This window comes from Pseudomicrostroma glucosiphilum (genome assembly GCF_003144135.1).
Source record: "Pseudomicrostroma glucosiphilum strain MCA 4718 unplaced genomic scaffold BCV69scaffold_4, whole genome shotgun sequence".
NCBI lineage: Eukaryota > Fungi > Basidiomycota > Exobasidiomycetes > Microstromatales > Microstromataceae > Microstroma > Microstroma glucosiphilum.
The window spans coordinates 152,827-170,907 of record NW_020289916.1 but is presented as its reverse complement, the minus strand read 5'-3'; the positions used below and the strand labels follow the sequence as shown (position 1 = coordinate 170,907).

Here is an 18,081-nt window from a genome sequence, read left to right as displayed (position 1 = left end):
CCCCGCGCCGTCTTTGCTTTGCGGTTCCGTCACCGGAGTATCCACGCCCAACGATCGTTTGCAAAGGACTCAAGCTTGAGCGGTATCAGCAAGGAGCAAAGGAGGATCAGGCGTTTGCTTTGCCTTTCGGGCAAATATGCTCCGCCACCATGGACCTTTTATCAGTCGCTGAATTGTAGAAGCGTGCCTCTCACCTTGGTGTAGCGCCCACGAGTGCCACTACAATTGAAGCCGGACTTCTGCTCCTCTGCCCCATAACATCACGATACCGAACTCAGTGCCGGCGCCAAACATGAAGCTGATTAGATTGGCGTTACCTCTCCTCTTGATGGCTTCAACGGTGAGAAGCATGGAGGTAGGTCAGTCGTCTGGAAGTGGCTCCTATAGTACCCCCAGCCTGTCCTTCAAGGGAAAGGCGCCTCAGACGGGCTTGATGCTCCCCTCCATCGGCGAGGTCTTTCCAGGTCACCTCTCCCCCGGCCGGTGCTCCCACTCCCACCTCTCCCCCGGCCGGTCCTCCCCCTCCCACCTCTCCCCCCTCTCCTCCGCCCCTTCCTCCCCAGCAAGATCGCCTACTCGCACACAGCCACCTTCGCCCAAATCTGGCGGACCTCCCTCTCCAGTCCTGCTAGTCCCATCGCCCAGAGGGAAGAAGATGGGCTGGTTCAAGAAGGAGACCAACAAGCCAAAGCTGATCTGGGATCCTGTGACGCACACTGCGTGGACGAGACTCAGGGAGAAGGTCTTGAGTCGGGGTGGGACGGGAGTCTTCTGGAGAAAACAGCAGTGAGATCTACATTGCTCTAAGGTCTTGTGGCGGAACCTAACACCGAGTTGCCGCGTCGTTCGTTGCAGCCCTGCCTGTTTGCTACCGCACGGTCATAGCAACATTACCATTGTATGACCTGGGCGCAATTTGCCCCCACAATTCAGGGAGAGAAAGTTGACGTCTCTACTTTAAAGCCCGTCTCTTCTATTTGATCGCCTTGTTCCTTCGCCACCGTCACCTGCTCTACCTCTCACGCTGGGAAGCTGGACTTCCATCTTCGCCGACCTTCCTTTTACAAAGTTTGGGCACTGGCCAGTCACCGCAATGCGGTTGCACCTGCTCGCTACCTTAGCACTTTTGAGTGTTGTGCTCGCGCATACTGTCCCTACACTGGCCGCAAACTCCCCACTTCTGCAAAGGCCGACTAGACATTCATTGCTTCTCGAAGAGGCTTCGGCCGCCCACAATGAGCTTCTCAAGAGAGGAGGAGGAGACCCCGGGGCCTCTACTTCAGGAACCAAGGAGTCGCCTGGACCGTGGAGGTCGCTCTTCCCGAGCTTTCCTTCTCCCACCTCGGCCTCTGTCCCATCATCGCCCGATCCAGTCCCATGGCATAAATTCAAACACCCTCTCTACTCTTCGCCGGTAGAGCATTGGAGGTCCTTGTTCCACAACGGGCCGCCTCAAACAAAGTCTGCGCCAGCATCTCCTCAGAATGATAAACAGAAAGCATTAGGAAAGGTAAAGTCGTTGCCGACTTCGCCTGGCACGCCCGCCTGGTCGTATCATTCACTCAGCTCCCTAGGCTCTTTTCGAGCTTCGCCCGACTCAGTCAAGTCTCAACCCCCCTCTCCACTGAAGGGAAAGAAACAGCGTGGGACGTACACTCTGACAAAGCCCAAGAAGAACACTTGGTTCGGCTGGTTCAAGAAGGAGAAACATATCACCGCTGCTCCGACGTACAAGAATGACAAGATCAGATCTCCGGCACACCTGCATGACAAGGAGACGCGGAAGTACAAGACGTTCTTCTACGGTAAGAAGGCGAAGCAATTTGCTACAATAGTGAGACCATCTGTTCTTCGCTCTGAAGAGGGACATGAGAAGCAGAAACTGAGGAAACTGATGGTCAAGACTGCGAAGAAGCTTGGAAAAGAGTTTGGATAGTCGGGCGCCCACCGTTGTTTCGGCTTCTTTCGTTTGCGTCTAAACTTGTTTCGGTCCGATGACATTTGATACGTTGACCTGAGCAGTTTCATTGCTAGTAAGCCATCAAGCAATTCCAGACACTATACCGTGGGCTCAAGCCCCATTGATCAGCGAGAGCTACTCCTTACCTATGGTTCGAAAGACGGGATAAATTCACGCTCGCCGTTCGTTCATTTTGGAATACATTGATTTGGCAAACGCAGCACACCGCCCGGCGATGACTCCACTGCGACGGACCACCGGTCTCTAATTACATCGTCTTTTCGGGTTGGCGCAACTGCAACATACTAATTGATTCCAGTCAGAGCAAACCGTCATCACAGCTGAGGCCTGACACATTCGTGACAGCTACGTTCACACGCCTACACCTTTGTCTTCCCTACCTGCCTTTCGTCACCATCATCACCATATTGACGGCTGAATCTGGGAAGCCGGCCTTCCCCCGCCTTTGTGGACACTGAAGACAAATTAGCAAAGATTGCTAGTGAACATTATGCGACTGCGATGTTTTACGGCCCTGGCTGTCCTGGGGACGATACTCGTGCAGAGCATCACACTCGCAGCTGCAGACATTCCCGCTCTGAAACGATCACAATTGATTCTTGGCGACGTACAAAGTGCTGGTCTCGAGTTCGCCAAGAGGGCTGGGCCTCGAGGCTCCAATTCGAAGAGTGTGAAGAGCGGAATGCGTGTATGGAGGTCTCTCTTGCCAGGCGCTCAATCTTCCTCTGGAGCTTCCTCCTCTACCCCTGCCACATCGGTGCATGACTCGCCTCCGCATTCATCGCCGGTCCAGCACTGGAGGTCGTTATTCCACAACGGGCCACCTCGGACTAAATCTCAGCCCCCGTCTCCAGGGCATAGCAAAGGAAAGCCCCCTCCAGGAAAGTCGAAGTCTCTGCCGGCTTCGCCTGGATCCCCTGCTTGGTCGTATCATTCACTTAGCTCCCTCGGCTCATTCCGGGCCTCTCCGGATTCAGTGAAATCCCAGCCTTCTTCGCCGAAGGCAGATGAAAAGCTTTCGCCCACGTGGACTCTCACAAAGTGCAAGAAGAACACTTGGACGGGGTGGTTCAAGAAGGAGAAGCACGTTTGCAGTGAACCCTTCGTAAAGAATGGCGCCCTGAGACCTCCTCATCATTGGCGTCACATGGATATCCGGAAGCATAAAACGTTGTTCTACGGCAAAGATGCAAAGGAGCATGCTAAAGGAATACGCCCATCGGTCCTTCGATCTGGTCCCGTCCGTCAGCTCCGGGAGCGCCTGTACAACGCTAAGCAGAAGATGTTCAGGACCTACTCTTGAAGCAACGATATGGCCCAGCTATTCTGTTCTTGCGTGAAACAGTATGTGATCTATTCACACACGTGGAGGTAGTGCTACATTCGCAAAATCAATACCTGCACGGTACGTTGTTGCTTGCTCCTTTGCCGTTCGTGACGATGCTGCCAGCAAATCCGGGCGATTGCGGCCGCAAAGCAGTGGTGCCGTTTATCCATGTTGCTTTGCTATCATCTTATATGGAGTCGCAAAGTGTGCACTGACCGAGTACTGAGCAGCCTGAAAGACAATGTGGAAAGTTCTTCACTTTGCTTGCGCAGCAGCGTCCATGAATGTTCTTCCTCACAGTTGCTTCGGAATGTCCTGGATTTGCTGACGGTGCGCCTAGATGCGCCCACTTGGCGAAAGTTAAAAGCCCACCGCTCAAGGCTTCTCAGAGGTCCAGAGTCCCCTCACTCAAGATTTCCTTTTCACAGAACACATCAAACATGAAGTTGGGCCTTTCCATCCTGCTCGGTCTTCTCTTCTGCATCACGACGCTGGCGTCGTCCTCTGGTGACTCAGACTCTGAGCGTACCTTGTCGGCTCCAAGAGTCATGGACTTTCGCACCGCAAGAAAGATTGCACACATCATCGGTCCCAATTCTGAATTCATCTTAGACAGCTCCGCAGCGGGAAGACAGGCTTCGAGGCCTGGCGTTTCCGGGCAAGCGCCTGCTTCTCCCCGCGGAAAAAGTCCACAAAAAATCGCACTCACCCCCATCATTAGCCCTGATGTCTCCACGACCCTGACTCTTGCACCGCCTGGTCGATCGAAAGGAAAGGGGAAGGCACCAGCAACCTCTGGCAGCGGCGAAAGGACGGACTCCGACGCCGATACAGACAGCAGCACTGGCCGTAGCCATCGTGAACGCAAACGCAAAGGCAAAGGGAAGATCACCTTGCTCAACAACTTGCAGTCGAAAGAGAAGGCAAAGGGCAAGAAAAAGGGATTCAAGTTGAGCTTCTGATTGGTCTGCTTGAGCAGATGAAGCCGAGGCGGAAGTCACTTCGATCCGACCAGAGTCCCCTCGTGTGCCGCGATCAAAAGTCCTTTAGGTGCCTACGTCTCCCGACTTTGTCGTCGAGATGATGATCGAAATAATGCGATTGTGAGACATAAAGGAGAAATAAATCTTTGCTCGATGCGAAATTTGTCGTGAGCCACCGTGCGTTGAACCTCATGACCACTGCAGATTCTTCTGAGCTGTGCTCCTTGTCCTCAGACTTGAATCGTTTGTACCATGCGGATCAAGCTGAGCTGTCGACAAGGGCTCCGGTCGGAGCACGAAGGCAATGGCTTTCTGACGTCACCGCGATTGCAAAAATATTGTGCGATGATTCATACTCAGGATGGGGAGGTGCGAACAGACCGTAGAATTCCAAGTCGACTGACGCTTTTGCTGCTAGTGATCTTGCTATTTGCGACCTGCCACAGCTGCTGCTTGCCCTTCTTCGGTGTGCTCAAATCAACCGATGCTCTTCTACCGGCCGACGTATAAGACCCAGCAGCTTCCACGCCCAACAGAACCAGATTCAACAGCCGTCTGCGACTCGCTCCAGCTCCACGTGACCATGAAGACCCACCACTTCAGCCCCCTCCTGCTCATCTTCCTCTTCTGCTCTAAGACGCTGGCGTCCTCTAGCTCAGACTCAGAACGCACAGTGTCCAATCCAGGCCTTCCCGTCCGTCCTTCTTCGCCGCTGACTTCGCCCACCACTCCTACCTCTGGCCCGTCCCTCACCCGATTTGTTCGTTTTGATGACATCGTCCAGCGCCCAGCGCAAGCGGCCCAAACGGCCCATCCGACCCAGCCAGCCCAACCAACGCGCCCAACCCAAGTCCTTCAGTCAGCACAATTGGTCCGCCCGGCTCGCCCCAGCTTCTTCTTTGCAAAGAAGAGACCAGATCCCAATTCCCTATCAGCGCAGCTGGAGCGCTCGCGCGCCTACTACAGGAAAGAAGAGCAAGAGAAGAGCGCCAAAGCGCCGCCAGTCGTTCTTTCCAAGGAGGCACGACGCCAGGAGGCGATGAAACTCTACCTCCGCAAGAAGAAGAGTCGTGCAAAGGCTGCCGGGACTTGTGCTGTCACTCCCATCCGTCCTACCTCTCACTTTCCCTTGACCTCAGAGGGACATCCAATCTTCGGACCTCAACCTTACAAGCCGAGAAAAGGCAGTAAAGCCAAGAGCCAGGGCAGCAATGGTGGTGGTCGCAGCGACGGCGAGTGGACTCCTGCTGGCGATGGCACAATGGTAAACCAGAAGAACCAGAGCAAGACAATGGGCGAGGGCAAAGAAAGTGCGGCGTACAAGATCAAGGGCAAGGGCAAGGCAAGCGGGTAACCTCGGTCATACTGCGCTTCCCTTGCATCCGAAAGCATAAGGCCTTGGACCGCCTGCAGCTTCCTATTGCGTCGTGTGGGTGAGACTCCAGATGATCAGAACGTGAAAGACAAAGGACAACCAAATCAATATGTCGTTATGAGAATCCGCGGGTGCCACCGTGCAGTCAATCGCAAGCAAAGACCTGTCCATCTTGTGGACTGTGCTGTTCGAGCTTTGTGTGGTCAGCCTTGAATGGTTTGAGGCGTGTGAGCTAAGCTAAGCTGTCGACAACGGTCCCGGTGGCGCGCAAGTGCAATGGCTCTTGGCCTCACTGCGCTTGCGAAGTACAGTGCGAGATGATCATAGTCTTGTGGGAAAGGTCCAGTAGACGTGGGGACTCACTGGCAACGTTGCTGTTAGTCGTCTTGCGATTTGCTACGGCTGCTGCTTGCCCCCTGTCGGCGGGCTCCAATGTGGCGAACGTTGAGCCGACATAAGAGACCAAGCAGTCATTGCCTACCCGGCAGCAGTGAATTTCTGCAATACCTCCTGTTCACTCTATCTTTGTACCACGATGAAGACCCACAAGTTCTTCATACCCATTCTTTGCCTCCTCTGCTGCTCGACGACGCTGGCGTCCTCGAGCTCCGACTCGGAGCGCACCCTCTCGAATCCAGGCTCCCCCGTCCGCCACTCCTCACCGCGGACCTCTCCCACCATTGCCATTTCCGCCCCTTCCCTCACTCATTTCGTTCGCTTCGATGACATCGTCCAGCGTCCAGGCCAATCAACTCGCCCGACACGCCCTACTCCGACAGCTCATCTTGTGAAGAAGACCAGGGAGCCAAATCCCAATTCCCTCTCAGCGCAGCTGGAGCGCTCGCGCGCCTACTTCAGAAAGGAGCGAGAAGAGAAGAGCTCGGCGGCAAGATGGACACCTCTCCATAAGGAGGCTCAGCGCAGCCAGGCGGTGAATGTCTACGTCAACAATAAGCCTGCTCGAGCAAAACCTACTGGTGCTGGTGTTCCTGCCGGCGGCTCTGCCTCTCCGGTCCGGCCCCTCACTCTCTACTTTCCCGTGACCTCACAGGGAGACCCGCTCTTAGCAGGACACCCCATCTCCGAGGAACACCCGATTTTCGGGCCCCAATCATACAAGTTCAAGAAAAGGAGGAAAACCCAGATCAAGGGCAGCGGCGCCGGGCGTGGTGGTGACAGCGATGGGGACTGGACTCCTGCGAGCGATCGAGCTCTGGCCAAGCAGAAGGCCGAAGCCAAGCAGAAGGCTAAAGAAAAGGCAATGGCAAAAGCGACTACGGCCTACAAGGACAAGGGCAAGGGCAAGGCAGTGGCCGAACTTGAGCCTCGTCCTAAGATGCGTAAATTGATTGATCTGGGATGAGGAAGCAGAATGACGATGGGACGGCCCAAGAGAAGTGAGGGCGCTGATCTAACCGCTTGCAGTGGCAAGATGCGTCAGACAGGGCTAGAATACGCAAACTTTGTAGACAGAGAGTGGATTGCTCATTGTTTTGTGAAGGTGATGCTCAAACACAAGAGTTGTGAGAGACAAATGAGACATTATTGAATCCATTGATGGGCAAAATGGCCTGAGCCACCGTGCCGTGCATCCCTTGCACCACTTGTCCATCGCGCTCAGCTGTGCTCTTTGCGCTTGCTGAGCCTCGAATCGTGTGTACCATGTGGACTGCGTTAAATTGTCAACGGTGGAGCAAAGAAGCAACGGCTTCTTGGCGTCATTGTGCTCACAACGGTATGTGAGAAGATCCATGCTCCGGATGGTCCGATGGGGAAAAAAGTAGACGTGCGAATTGCATGGCACTTTTGCTGCTAGTCATCTTGCGGTCTGCAACTTGCTACGGCTGCTGCTGCTTGCCCTTTGTCGGCGGGCTCGGACTGCAACGGATGCTGAGCCAACATATAAGGCGCAGTGTTTTCCTAATCACGAGGGTACCGTGCTCCTCAGCCGTCTGCGACTCGCTCAATCTCTACCTGACCATGAGGCTTCACTACCTGTTTGCTCTCTTGCTCTGCCTCACCTACTGTTCGAAGACGCTGGCGTCCTCGAGCTCAGACTCGGAGCGTACCATCTCCAACCCCAGCTCTCCAATCCGCCGCCCTGTACCCATGACTGCGCACGGCACTGGCCCCGGTCCCTTCTCTCATGCCCTCAACCGCTTCGTCCGTCTTGAGGACCTCAAGCATCGACCTGCCCGATCGAATCGCGCTAATGCGGATCCTTACTATGCGAAAAAGGCTCTGAGGACGGACCTCAACTCGCTTTCGGCCCAGCTGCAGCGCTCCCGTGCCTATCTGGCGAAGAAACCACCTGTACAGCAGTCGATTCCTCTCGATAAGGAAGCACGGCGCAAGGAGGCGGTGGACCTCTACCTCCGCAAGAAGAGGCTTCGAGAGAAGAAGAAGGCTTCCAAAGACGCTGCTGACACTGGCGGTGATGCTCGGGCTGGTCACAAAGCTACTGTCCCTCAAAAAGCCGACTCTCCCCCTCTCTCTGCCTTTGAGGGACACCCGATCCTAGGACCTCACCTATACTACCGAAGGAAGGGCCACAAAGGGCAGCAAAAGGATAGCGGTGACAGCGATGGCGACTGGACTCCCACTCGCCAGGCAAAGCAGAAGTTCAATGCCAAGGAGAAGAAGAAGCAGAAGAGCAAGACCAAGGAAGAGAGCGAGAGCAAGGGCGAGGCCATTGGAGAGGGCAAGGGTGGTGACAGAAAGGCTACGTATAAGGAGAAGGGCAAAGGGAAGGCGATTGACACGCCTGAAGCACGCCCTAAGATGCGAAAGCTCATCAATCTAGGATGAGGTGCCAGGTCTGTCGTCTACTTGACTTCTTCTACTTATCGATCCCACCTCACCAGACCGAAAATGAAAGTGAAGTCATTTTTTACGAGAAAGCTCGCCTCAGCCAGCCAGGGGTATCATATCCTCTCCTCTCCTCTCAAAGTAGTTCCCCCTCCCCCTCTTCCTCTCCCTCACTCCACTCCTCTACCCCTCCATCCTCCATCAGCATCCTCTCCGTCTCCGCATACATGACATCCAGTCCCGTCAATCGCTCCAAGTAGCCCTCTTCAGCGCCCAGAGCTTTTCGAAGCATCTCCCAGCCTTCAGTGCGGTAGGCCTGCACGACGGCGGAGGAGCAGGCGGTGCAGCGTGCGTAGGCGGGTGCGGTGAGGGGAAGGGTCGAAAAGGTGGAGAGGTTGGCGCGGAGCTGATGTGGGAGGAGGCCGAGGCAGGAGCTTGCTGAGGAGGTGGTGATGCTGCTGGAGGTTCCGGAGGTGCTTGGTGTTGGGGCTGGAGCGGAAACACCATCTGGGTGCTGCACAAGTGACACGAGCAGCTCAACTGCCGAGGCGCCTGCGATGGCCGCGAGTCCCGGTCTGGTGACGGTGCACATCTGGTCCAGCGTTCGATCAGTCAGAGACTGCGGAGGGGAGTCGTCAGACGCGATATCAGTGCTGACTTCTTGTTTAGACGGTTGTCCCCGCGACTACTCACGTCCGAAGGAGCTACCACATCGTTGCAGAAGTAGCAGCCCAGCCTGTCCCTGTCGACCTCATCCTTACTCCCACCCTCAAGCGCCGGCCCAGCGCCATGTCTCATAACCAAGTACGTATCAAATCCCAGCGCCGCATTGATCACAATCTTACCCTTCGCCGCGCCCAGCATCGTTGGCAGCCAACGACTTTCCCTCGAGTCCATCAGGAGGAAGACGGCGTCGTGTGAGTCGATGAGGGATTCCAGCTGCTCGACTTCGCGACGCGTTGAGGCTTCGACTTTGCTTGAGGTTGACGAGGAGGAGAAGAGGCCGTGACCGGGCATTGGGACTGATAACATGATACCTTCGGCGTTCTGATAGAGGAAAGGGCCCAGCAATCAAAACCTCGTCAACAGCTGCCTTGTGGTACGATTGTCTCCCATTCGTACTCACAACACCGGGAAAGATCTTCTTCAGTCTATCAGCAGCACACGCTGCTTTCGGCTCCCCTCCATCGAGGCAATCTTCGAACTCGAAGAGTGGCTGCCTGACAGGGTTAGAGTAGGAGACCCGGGAAGAGTCAACCAGCGTGATGTTCCTCACGCCCCAGCCCTAGAGAGAGGAAGTTGGAGAGGGGTATTCTTTGACATCAGCAGGGTAGTGGTCGGCTGTGGATTGAGCACTTCGAACCCACCATCAGAACTCTCGCTACGTAACAACCCAGCGTGCCTGCGCCTAGCAGCAAGCACTTGGTCGATGCAATCTTCTCGAGCTGGATCTCGGGCATGATCCGCCACCTCATCAGCTTCAAGTTGAGATCTACGGCCTGGTCTGCCAGTCTGATGTTTTAAAGAAAAGTAGGAAAAGGTAAGATGATATGTCAAAGGACTCCTTCTCTGTAGTGACTCACCTTCTTGGGTCCATCAGAGGGCCCAGATCTGCTACTTTCGGCGCCAATTTCCCTTGTGTGTTCCTCTCCCATCCAATCGCCACGGGACGAGCTGAGTCGGATTGCGTGGCTGCAATCGGCAAGCTCCCTGGAATGATAGCATGCATTCAGTCAGTACATCAATTTGGTGTGAATCTCGCGCTACAATACTCACCATCACCCTTGACTACTCTACTTCCACTCTGGCCCTCCTCGGCAGGTAGGAAGACATTGCCAATGATGCTCCTCTCCCCTACTGCATTGTCGTCCAGCTCGTCCCGCCAGCAGATGACTCGTATCTGTCTGACTTGGAAGCGTACGGAGAGGAGGGCGAGGAAGTTCCTCAATGGCCAGCCCGGAACCGAAGGAGTTGCAGAAGGGTCGATGAATAGGACGACGCGCTGAATGGGAGAGGAAGAGGGAGAGGGAGAGCGTTCCATCAGAATCTGAGGGCTGTACATTACTCAGACCCTCCGCAACTCACCTCTTCGTTTGGCACACCCGCAAAGAACGTCTGGAAATCTCTCACCATGCCGACTTGACATGCCTCTGATCCAACCTTGACAAGACAGAACCCCGCCTCGCTCTCACCCCTATAGCGTTGCCAGTGCTCCTTGAATGCCTCTGCCAAGCTTTGCATCCGTCTCGGCGAGACCTCCCCTTCCTCCTCCCCTTTCCCAGTCCACTCCTCTTGCAGGCTCTTCCAGCCGGGAGAGCTCGTCTGCCAGTTGGGCTGGGCAATGAGGGCGGGGAGGGCCGCCCAGTGGTAGTACTTGTATTTCTTGAGGTCTGCAAAGGCTAGAACGGTGAATCGGGTGACGGCATCTAGGGGATCGGGTGAAGTGAGGAGATCGTTGAGTATCTATAGTGGAGATGAGAGCAGCGAGAGTGGGTGGTCAGGTCAGTAAGGCTGAGAAGCCGAGGAGAGACGGACTTGTTCTCACTCACCTCTTGCGCCAGATCACTAAAGATCTCATTCTTATCCGCAGAAGTGAATTGAGGTGCAGTGTTGTAATTCCTCAGCATTCCCCTCACAGTCACCGAGAGCCGCGAGGAAGACGAAGCAGAAGAAGTGGGAAAGTGCGCCCCCACCGAGATCCCTTCAGCTGGGGCTTCTGCTCCCCCTCCCAGTCCCTCCTCCAAAAGGCTCAAAGACCCGCCTAGCTCCACTATCCTCCCCTTCTCTCCGCCCCTCCGATCCTTGACAACTCTTCCAACCGTATAGCTTCCCATTACAGGGATTGCATCTTCCGATAAGCGGAGGTGGTTCAGCTTGAGACTTGTGAGGGCGTGCCAGAAGGAGGGGGAGATGGTTGTTGGGAGGGGGTTGAATTGGAGGAGGGTGGAGGAGGAGGAGGAGGGGAGAGGGGAGGACATGCTGCGCTGAGGCTTTTCGATTGAGGGTGGTGCTGCTGCTGAATACCCTTTTGTCAGTGGGAGTGAAAGAGTGCGGCTTGTACGTTTGCGGTCGATGACTCTGTTTCTTGCTCCGGCAAGTGATGTGTTAGTATAAAGACGAAATGAAGTTGATGAGCCTCTCGCACGGACGCACCACGGACGGACTGATTGGCCTCGCTCGATCCCCCTCACGTCTCACGCCTCACGCCTCACGCCCACCAGGCTGCAGCAGGCGCAGGCGCAGGGAACGAGTCGACACAGCTCCGCGCCTCTTTCCCGATACGCACACACAGCACTGCAAGTAAGACACTGATCACACAGAGGAACGACAAAGACAACGAGGGCAAAGCAAAGAGATAGGTAGATGATTTGCATTCTTCTGTTGCAAAGTGGTATGTTCGTTGTTCGTTGTTCGTTGTTACTATACTTGTAAGATACCTTCGCGCTCCCGATATAATCATTGGAAGGGTGGGATGACTTCGTCAAGGCAAGCTGGCCAGGCATCGGTGTGAGCTAGGATGAGAGGGCCTTTTCTCGTCTTCAGGCGGCTCCCATGTCGCCAAAGCTCATCATGCCACCCTGTCCAGGATGGGCGTAGACTCCGCTACGAGCACCCTGACCCTCCGGTGACCGACTACCTCCTCCAGATGCGCCTTCTTCTCCCTCTTCTCCCTCTCCCTCTGGCCCCTCCTCGTCATCAGATTCATCATCGTCCTCTCCTTCATAATCGCCAGTATCTTCATCCATGCCCATTGAGCCATCGCCATCGTTCCTGATGCCTAGTCCGGCTCCACCGTTGGCGCTTCGCAGAGCAGCGGCCTCGGAAGCCTTTTCGGCATTGCTCTTCCTGCCTCTCCTCTTGCGCGGCTTGCCCTCGGCGTCTTTCCCACAGCCCTTGACCATGAGATGGCGCTTGAGAGCGTCTTTGCGGCTGAATGTCTTCTGACAATTGGGACAGCCAAAGGGTTTCACCGCCAGGTGAATGCGTGAGTGTCTGAAAGGAGTCGGAAATGAAATACAGTCGCATCAGCAAACGCCGTCAAGCACCAGAATTTCTCCCTTGACTCACCTGTTCAGGTCATGCCTCCTAGAGAAGCTGGCAGGGCAAGCCGGACAACCATAATTCCTCGGCGGCGGATTTGCGCTCGTCTGCTTCCTCTTGAAACCACCGCCCGTAGCCACAGGCACTCCGACTGGTAGCGGTCCCCCATGGCCCATGGGAGCACCCCCGGGTCCCCAATAAGGTCCCGCTCCCACATGGCTCGGAGGCGCAGGAGCAGCAGCTGCGCCGTACACACCGATACCAGAGGAAGCGCTGAGACCACCTCTTCTTTGTTGTGGTCCAAGCTGCGAGGGCTGTGCAGCTTGAGGACTCGGATGAGAACCGGCAGAGAGGGAATAGGAAGAGGAGAGAGGGAAGCTCGGTCCCTGGCCCGCCGATGAGGGGCCGAGGATCGACGGAGGCTGATGATGAGGATGACTGTAAGAAGGACGACTGGCACCAGCGCTAGGCTGAGGGCTGTTCGACCAGGACGAGTAGCTGGAGCCAGGAGCGCTGCCATCTCGATGAGGAGGGATGGCACCGGGGTGATAGAGATTGCCCGAAGAGTGGTATGGCGACGAGCTGTTCGGAGCCAGATGCGGCGGAGGAGGAGGCGGCGTGCTGTAGATCGCACCTCCGTTGAGGTCGTGGTCTCTTGGGCCCACACTGGCGTCCCCAGGGCGACCATAGCCGTGCGCAGCGTAGGCCGGGTAGGGTCCGGGAGCAGCTCGACTGTCGCTTCCTCCAATGCTCGGGTGCCTCAAAGGCGGTAGAGGAGGAAAGCTCAGAGGTCCAGATGCTCCACTGACTGCACCCCTCCTCATAGGAGCAGCCACGGGAGAAGGCTCGAAGACGCCTGCCGCACCGGGCATACCGGGTGGCCCGGCGTTGCCCATTGCCGGCGGCATGCTCATCGCGTGAGGGAGCTCGCCGGAATGACTAGGCTGTAGACGTGGCGATACATAGGGAGAAGAATGGGCAGAATGGGGCGAAGCATGTGGGTCACCGCCATCGCCATGTTGATGCTTTGCCATGGGCATATATGCGGCACTAGAAGAGGCATGAAGGGGCGGGGGAGGAGGAGGCGGTGGGAGATGATGGTGATGGGAGGAATGTTGTTGCTGCTGCTGTTGATGTTGATGATGATAGTGCTCATTCTTGATCTGCGAGTTGAGCGCATGATACGAAGGCAGCGATGGCCCTCCCGACGAGACTGTGGACATGGCAGACGCGTTGCCTGTGGGTCGAAGAAATGCTGTGGCTGGATAGATACGCCTATGCGGTTTTGAGGGAGTGTGTGGCTAGACGGCGAAGATTCGTTGTCGGATCGCGTCGTGAATGTATGCTAGTCTACTTCATCACCGTGAGGACCTCAGATACCTCACTTCTGCCTGTGCAGCTGACTTCAGATGGGGGTGAGACGTAGCCAACTTCCTTGGCGAGCGCGATGGGATGTGGACGCGCCGAGGCAAGAGGATGCGAGGTGCCAATCGGCGCGATTCGAAGGACGGGGGCAGCTTGGGTCTAGTGGTAAGAGGCTGCGCTAGAGGCTGTGGACACTCTTTGTGCCGCGTATATGCTGATCACAGAAGATATTGTGTTCAGGGAGCTTGCAGTTGGGGTGGTGAGGAGGGAAAAGAGACGAGGAACTTTGATCGGAGGAGCTGAGGAGCTGAGGAGGTTCGGTCGGTCCAGGGGATGAGTGGCAGCGGGTGGGAAGCCTGTCAGCCACGGCGAAAGGTCCCGCAAGCCGGCTTGGGTGCGTGGGCGGGTGGGTGCCTTGGCTGTCTGCCTGTCTGCCCGCCTGTCTGCCTTGGCTGTCTCTGCTTGCGCCCGAGCGGCTTCGATGTGGCGGGCGCCACTCCACGCGCTCCGCCGCCGCCGCCGGTGCTTGACAGCTTTGCCAGGCGGACGGGGGACGGGCGCGCGCTGGGCCCACGACGGCCGTTGCTCCGCCTTGCCGATCTTTGCCCTTGAGGCTCTTTGCTTGAAGGAAAGCTTGTTACACTACCTCTGCTCCGCGTGTGCGGCCGGCCTTGTTCTCTCGCTTCGCCGTTCCTCTGCTCCCCCTGCCTCGCCCTCGCCTGCTTGGTACCAGGAGTGCCGAGGTTGCTTGAGCCTTGGCGAGGTGAGCATCGGTCCACAGACGCCCGTGCCACAGAGGCAGTACCAGACGCAATCACCTTCCTGAAACGGGAGGATTTAGCCCCCTATTGCGCCTGTTCTTCCCGATGACCATTTTTACCGCCGGTTGCCCCTGTCCGGTCCACCTTTATGAATCTGACTAGATCTCGCAGTGGCGTAAATGATACGTCCAGTCACAAGCAACTACAAGCACGACGTGACGTGGCGGAGGGTGAGGGGATCTGTGGCGGTGGCGTTAGACTGGACGCGCGGAGAATCAGCCACCATCTGCCTCATCCCGCTCGCTACCGCAAAGGTGGCGCTAGAATTCTCCGGTCCGGGGGGAGAGATTGCGTGGCGGTACTCGCATGTCACCACCACACTCGACAGCAAGCGTCGTGAGTACATTGCAACGAATCAAAGTGGTTGATTGAGCGCAGCAAATCACAAAGGGTCTGTAGCCAACGCAGTGGAAAAGTCATAAAGAGTTGGCATTGGTGAAAAGGGGGCTGCGGGTGTACAGATAGCTGTACACCCGCACGGGGCTGACATCGACGACGAGAACGGCAAGACCTCGACGGAGCAACGGGTGAAGATGGAAGCAAGTAAAAGGTAGGGCATCATTGATGGAAGGGGGTAGCAAGACAAGGTGACAAGGGAACCCTTATTGGCAGGCGCGCTTCATGGACGGGACAGCACCGCCTGTGTGGTCTCATTGGTCACAGCTTACTCGTCGTCCTCGTCCTCGTCATCATCCTCAGAGAGGACGTTGATGGTGGGGCAGTTGGCGGCCGAGAGGGAGATCAAGTCGGCAGTGGTCGAGGTGGAGCAGTTCTTGTCAGCAGCAGCGCTGTCGCTCAGGATGTTGGCCGTGGCGCAGTTCAGCACATCAGCAGAGATGAGGTGAGCCGAAGTCTTCGAGGCACAGTCTCGTACGTTGAGCATTCGCTCAACAAGAGCTCGGCGTCCCTGCTCACGCTTCATGGCCTGGTGAGCTCGCTTGTCCTGGTGACCTCGCTTGCCAGAGAGGATGTTGATGTTGGCACAGTTGAGGATACCAAGAGAGGCGAGCATGCTCACTTCCTCGGAGCTGCAAGTCTCCTTGTCCAGGGCCTTGTCAGAGGCGTTGAGAATGTTGACATCGGCACAGTTGAGGATGCCCAGGGCAACGAGCTTTGAGGCGACGGCGCTGTCACAGATTCCTCCGGGAGCGAAGCCGTTGCGTCGCTTGAGGTCCTCAAGGACGGGGTCCAGACCCTCGACAAGGGGCAAGACATCTCGCTTGTGGCTCAAGATGTTGATCTTGGCACAGTTGAGGACGTCAATGCTGTGTATGAAAGTGAGAAGTCGAGAATGGATGGAATCAGTACACGCATCGCGCAGCCCTCGAGCTACAGAGAGACTCACCCAATGAGCTGAGAGACGACCGAGGAGCTGCAAGCAGCCTCAGTGGTAGCCTTGGGGGTAGTAGCCTTGGGAGTTGTCTGAGTGCCAGTGGGAGTCACCGGGTGGTCGGTGGGCAGGTGGTCGACAGGTGGGATGGGCGAGCCGGTCTTGGGAGGGAAGACAGGAGCATCGGCATCATTGTCTGGGTTGAGGGAAGAGTCGGGGTTGAAGGTGTTGTGCTTGATCTTGTGGCCGTGGTGCTTGGGGCTCTTGGGCTTGTCCTCCTCGCAGTCCTCCTTGAGGCCGTCAAGCTGGGATGGGGCGCTGGTGGCGAGAACGGTGGAAGCGCCGATGATGGCGAGGAGGGTGAAGGTAGAAAGCTTCATGTTGAGTATGTGAAGTTGAACGAGTGTGGTAAGGTGGGTCGTAGATGGCTGTTTTTGGAAAGGGGTGGAGGGTAGTGAGAGTAATGGGAGGGGAAGAGAGGGAAACGGCAGCCAAGAAAGCCTGTGTTTATACCTTGTCCTTGGCAAGCAGCGAGGTCGTCGGTGAGGTCCTTCGCGCCCCCTCTCGGTGCCTGATCGAGGGTCAGGCACTACCAGAGGAAGCTGAGCCCTGCGGATACAAATTGAGAATTTGCCTCGTTCACGCTCGTAGCATCACACTGACGGGGTGGGTCCCTCTCGACGAGTCCCTCGACGCGGCTGCTAATTCCATCCAGGTACAGTGCAACGCGGGCTTTTGGCGACTCTCCGGAGAAGGCGTACTATGTCCGAAAGTACTCCTGACCCAGCATGGTGCCTTAGTCCATGGGCGCATCTCTTCTAGGGAGGCAGCAAGGCCTGGACCCAGCCCTGCAAGCAACTACACTTAGTAAACGATGAGCGTCACACTCCTGAGCCGGCATATGCATACAATGCCTCGCTCTCGTTCGGGCCGATGCAGGCCGGCGTGGGATCTTGTTGCTGCCATCAGTCTCATATCCTGGACAGCGTATACCTTCTGTGGTCCCCAGCTCCCTGTCGTTGTCAAGAAAGTACAGCGAGCAAGGTCAACGACTGCACAGCGTCCGACCTCATACAACCATCGACAAGCACCCGACATGAAAGTCCTCCTCCTTCTGGCATCTCTCGCCATGCAATCTCTATCGACACGCGCCAGCTCAGTGGACAGCGGCTTTCCCCTGGGTGTACGCAAGCTCTCGCACCAACACAGTCATCCCTACAATGCCGGCTTCACCGACGTCCCAAAGTCAATGCAATGTCCTGGCTACTCTCCTCCTCCCACTGTCAAGAAGACGTGCGCTCCCTTCTCCTTCAACATCACGTGCACATCCACATCCACCTCCGACAGCGCCCTCACGCCCACTTCACGCTCGGCAGAGGAGGACAAGATGGACAAAGAGAGGCAAGACGATTGTTCGGCTCAGCTGCCCCAGATTCTGCAGAGGATCACCACAGATGAATCGACGTGGAACTGTCTCACCCTGCGAGCTGCCTCATCCTCTGCACTCTCCCCCGTTCCTCTCTCTGCACGCCAGAGCGAAGAGGGTAAAGAAGACCCTGCTGAAACGAATCAAGCGGACGCTCATCAATCTCACAAAGCCAAAGGAAGCACTAAAGAGACAAAGAGCACCATCCTCCTACCAAGCGTCGATGTGCGCTGCCACATGGAGAATTGGCTTCCCATATGGCTCAACAACACTGCTTGGAATGCCACGGGGGCTATGCCGAGCGCTACGGGAGGGTTGGTGGGGGGAGAGTGGGCTTTTGGGACGAGGTTGGAGACGTGTATTGAGTGATGAGGGACCAAGGAAAGCTGTTGAAGAGTGGATGCCCTGACTCAAAGTCAGCCACAAGAGGGTCTTAGTTTACTTTTCCCTCCTTTTCGTAAGAAGTACCGATCGATCTCAATGTAGCTACCTCTCGCGTTACCCGTCTCCACATCTTGCGCTTCTGTGTCCACTCTCCAAGCGATGACTATGAACCTTGTGATGATTGATTACAAGTGCAGGTGTATTGTACATCTACGATGATTAATGTGTTTGAACAAGTAA

At 56.2% G+C, this 18,081-nt stretch overlaps 12 protein-coding genes across 12 annotated transcripts; 8 read left to right on the top strand and 4 right to left on the bottom strand.

Annotated features, from left to right (window-relative positions):
* The first annotated feature begins 59 nt into the window (after positions 1 to 59).
* BCV69DRAFT_153220 (hypothetical protein) lies at positions 60 to 999 on the top strand. Its single transcript, XM_025489368.1, has 2 exons — positions 60 to 786; positions 856 to 999. Exons 1-2 carry the CDS (start codon positions 293 to 295, stop codon positions 902 to 904), a joined length of 543 nt encoding a protein of 180 aa, XP_025348893.1. The 5' UTR covers positions 60 to 292; the 3' UTR covers positions 905 to 999.
* On the top strand, positions 605 to 2,174 carry BCV69DRAFT_281662 (hypothetical protein). The gene has a single exon (XM_025492057.1). The coding sequence runs from the start codon at positions 1,094 to 1,096 to the stop codon at positions 1,934 to 1,936; it is 843 nt and encodes a 280-aa protein (XP_025348892.1). The 5' UTR covers positions 605 to 1,093; the 3' UTR covers positions 1,937 to 2,174.
* A 297-nt stretch (positions 2,175 to 2,471) lies between these two features.
* On the top strand, positions 2,472 to 3,284 carry BCV69DRAFT_297948 (hypothetical protein; the record flags this gene model as incomplete). Its single annotated transcript, XM_025494170.1, has 1 exon — positions 2,472 to 3,284. The coding sequence occupies one exon, from the start codon at positions 2,472 to 2,474 to the stop codon at positions 3,282 to 3,284; it is 813 nt and encodes a 270-aa protein (XP_025348891.1).
* A 146-nt stretch (positions 3,285 to 3,430) lies between these two features.
* On the top strand, positions 3,431 to 4,270 carry BCV69DRAFT_306849 (hypothetical protein; the record flags this gene model as incomplete). The annotated part of the gene is made up of 1 exon (XM_025494691.1): positions 3,431 to 4,270. Exon 1 carries the CDS (start codon positions 3,593 to 3,595, stop codon positions 4,268 to 4,270), a length of 678 nt encoding a protein of 225 aa, XP_025348890.1. The 5' UTR covers positions 3,431 to 3,592.
* Positions 4,271 to 4,775: 505 nt separating this feature from the next.
* BCV69DRAFT_311457 (hypothetical protein) lies at positions 4,776 to 5,760 on the top strand (the record flags this gene model as incomplete). Its single annotated transcript, XM_025494865.1, has 1 exon — positions 4,776 to 5,760. One exon carries the CDS (start codon positions 4,776 to 4,778, stop codon positions 5,643 to 5,645), a length of 870 nt encoding a protein of 289 aa, XP_025348889.1. The 3' UTR covers positions 5,646 to 5,760.
* A 341-nt stretch (positions 5,761 to 6,101) lies between these two features.
* On the top strand, positions 6,102 to 7,339 carry BCV69DRAFT_306841 (hypothetical protein). The gene has a single exon (XM_025494690.1). The coding sequence runs from the start codon at positions 6,202 to 6,204 to the stop codon at positions 7,027 to 7,029; it is 828 nt and encodes a 275-aa protein (XP_025348888.1). The 5' UTR covers positions 6,102 to 6,201; the 3' UTR covers positions 7,030 to 7,339.
* Positions 7,340 to 8,823, top strand: BCV69DRAFT_153188 (hypothetical protein). The gene is made up of 2 exons (XM_025489367.1): positions 7,340 to 8,594; positions 8,680 to 8,823. Exon 1 carries the CDS (start codon positions 7,464 to 7,466, stop codon positions 8,472 to 8,474), a length of 1,011 nt encoding a protein of 336 aa, XP_025348887.1. The 5' UTR covers positions 7,340 to 7,463; the 3' UTR covers positions 8,475 to 8,594; positions 8,680 to 8,823.
* BCV69DRAFT_297943 (E1-like protein-activating) lies at positions 8,611 to 11,452 on the bottom strand (the record flags this gene model as incomplete). The annotated part of the gene is made up of 8 exons (XM_025494169.1): positions 8,611 to 9,093; positions 9,168 to 9,521; positions 9,601 to 9,759; positions 9,842 to 9,986; positions 10,058 to 10,184; positions 10,251 to 10,476; positions 10,560 to 10,937; positions 11,024 to 11,452. 8 exons carry the CDS (start codon positions 11,450 to 11,452, stop codon positions 8,611 to 8,613), a joined length of 2,301 nt encoding a protein of 766 aa, XP_025348886.1.
* Positions 11,453 to 11,624: 172 nt separating this feature from the next.
* BCV69DRAFT_153111 (hypothetical protein) lies at positions 11,625 to 12,097 on the bottom strand. Its single transcript, XM_025489366.1, has one exon. The coding sequence runs from the start codon at positions 11,975 to 11,977 to the stop codon at positions 11,669 to 11,671; it is 309 nt and encodes a 102-aa protein (XP_025348885.1). The 5' UTR covers positions 11,978 to 12,097; the 3' UTR covers positions 11,625 to 11,668.
* Positions 12,014 to 12,691, bottom strand: BCV69DRAFT_246971 (hypothetical protein; the record flags this gene model as incomplete). Its single annotated transcript, XM_025490235.1, has 2 exons — positions 12,014 to 12,467; positions 12,543 to 12,691. 2 exons carry the CDS (start codon positions 12,689 to 12,691, stop codon positions 12,014 to 12,016), a joined length of 603 nt encoding a protein of 200 aa, XP_025348884.1.
* A 2,512-nt stretch (positions 12,692 to 15,203) lies between these two features.
* Positions 15,204 to 16,658, bottom strand: BCV69DRAFT_153071 (hypothetical protein). The gene is made up of 2 exons (XM_025489364.1): positions 16,047 to 16,658; positions 15,204 to 15,966 (listed from the first exon to the last, which is right to left on the bottom strand). The coding sequence occupies exons 1-2, from the start codon at positions 16,409 to 16,411 to the stop codon at positions 15,366 to 15,368; spliced, it is 966 nt and encodes a 321-aa protein (XP_025348883.1). The 5' UTR covers positions 16,412 to 16,658; the 3' UTR covers positions 15,204 to 15,365.
* On the top strand, positions 16,480 to 18,027 carry BCV69DRAFT_153078 (hypothetical protein). Its single transcript, XM_025489365.1, has one exon. It carries the CDS (start codon positions 16,906 to 16,908, stop codon positions 17,824 to 17,826), a length of 921 nt encoding a protein of 306 aa, XP_025348882.1. The 5' UTR covers positions 16,480 to 16,905; the 3' UTR covers positions 17,827 to 18,027.
* The last annotated feature ends 54 nt before the right edge of the window (positions 18,028 to 18,081 follow it).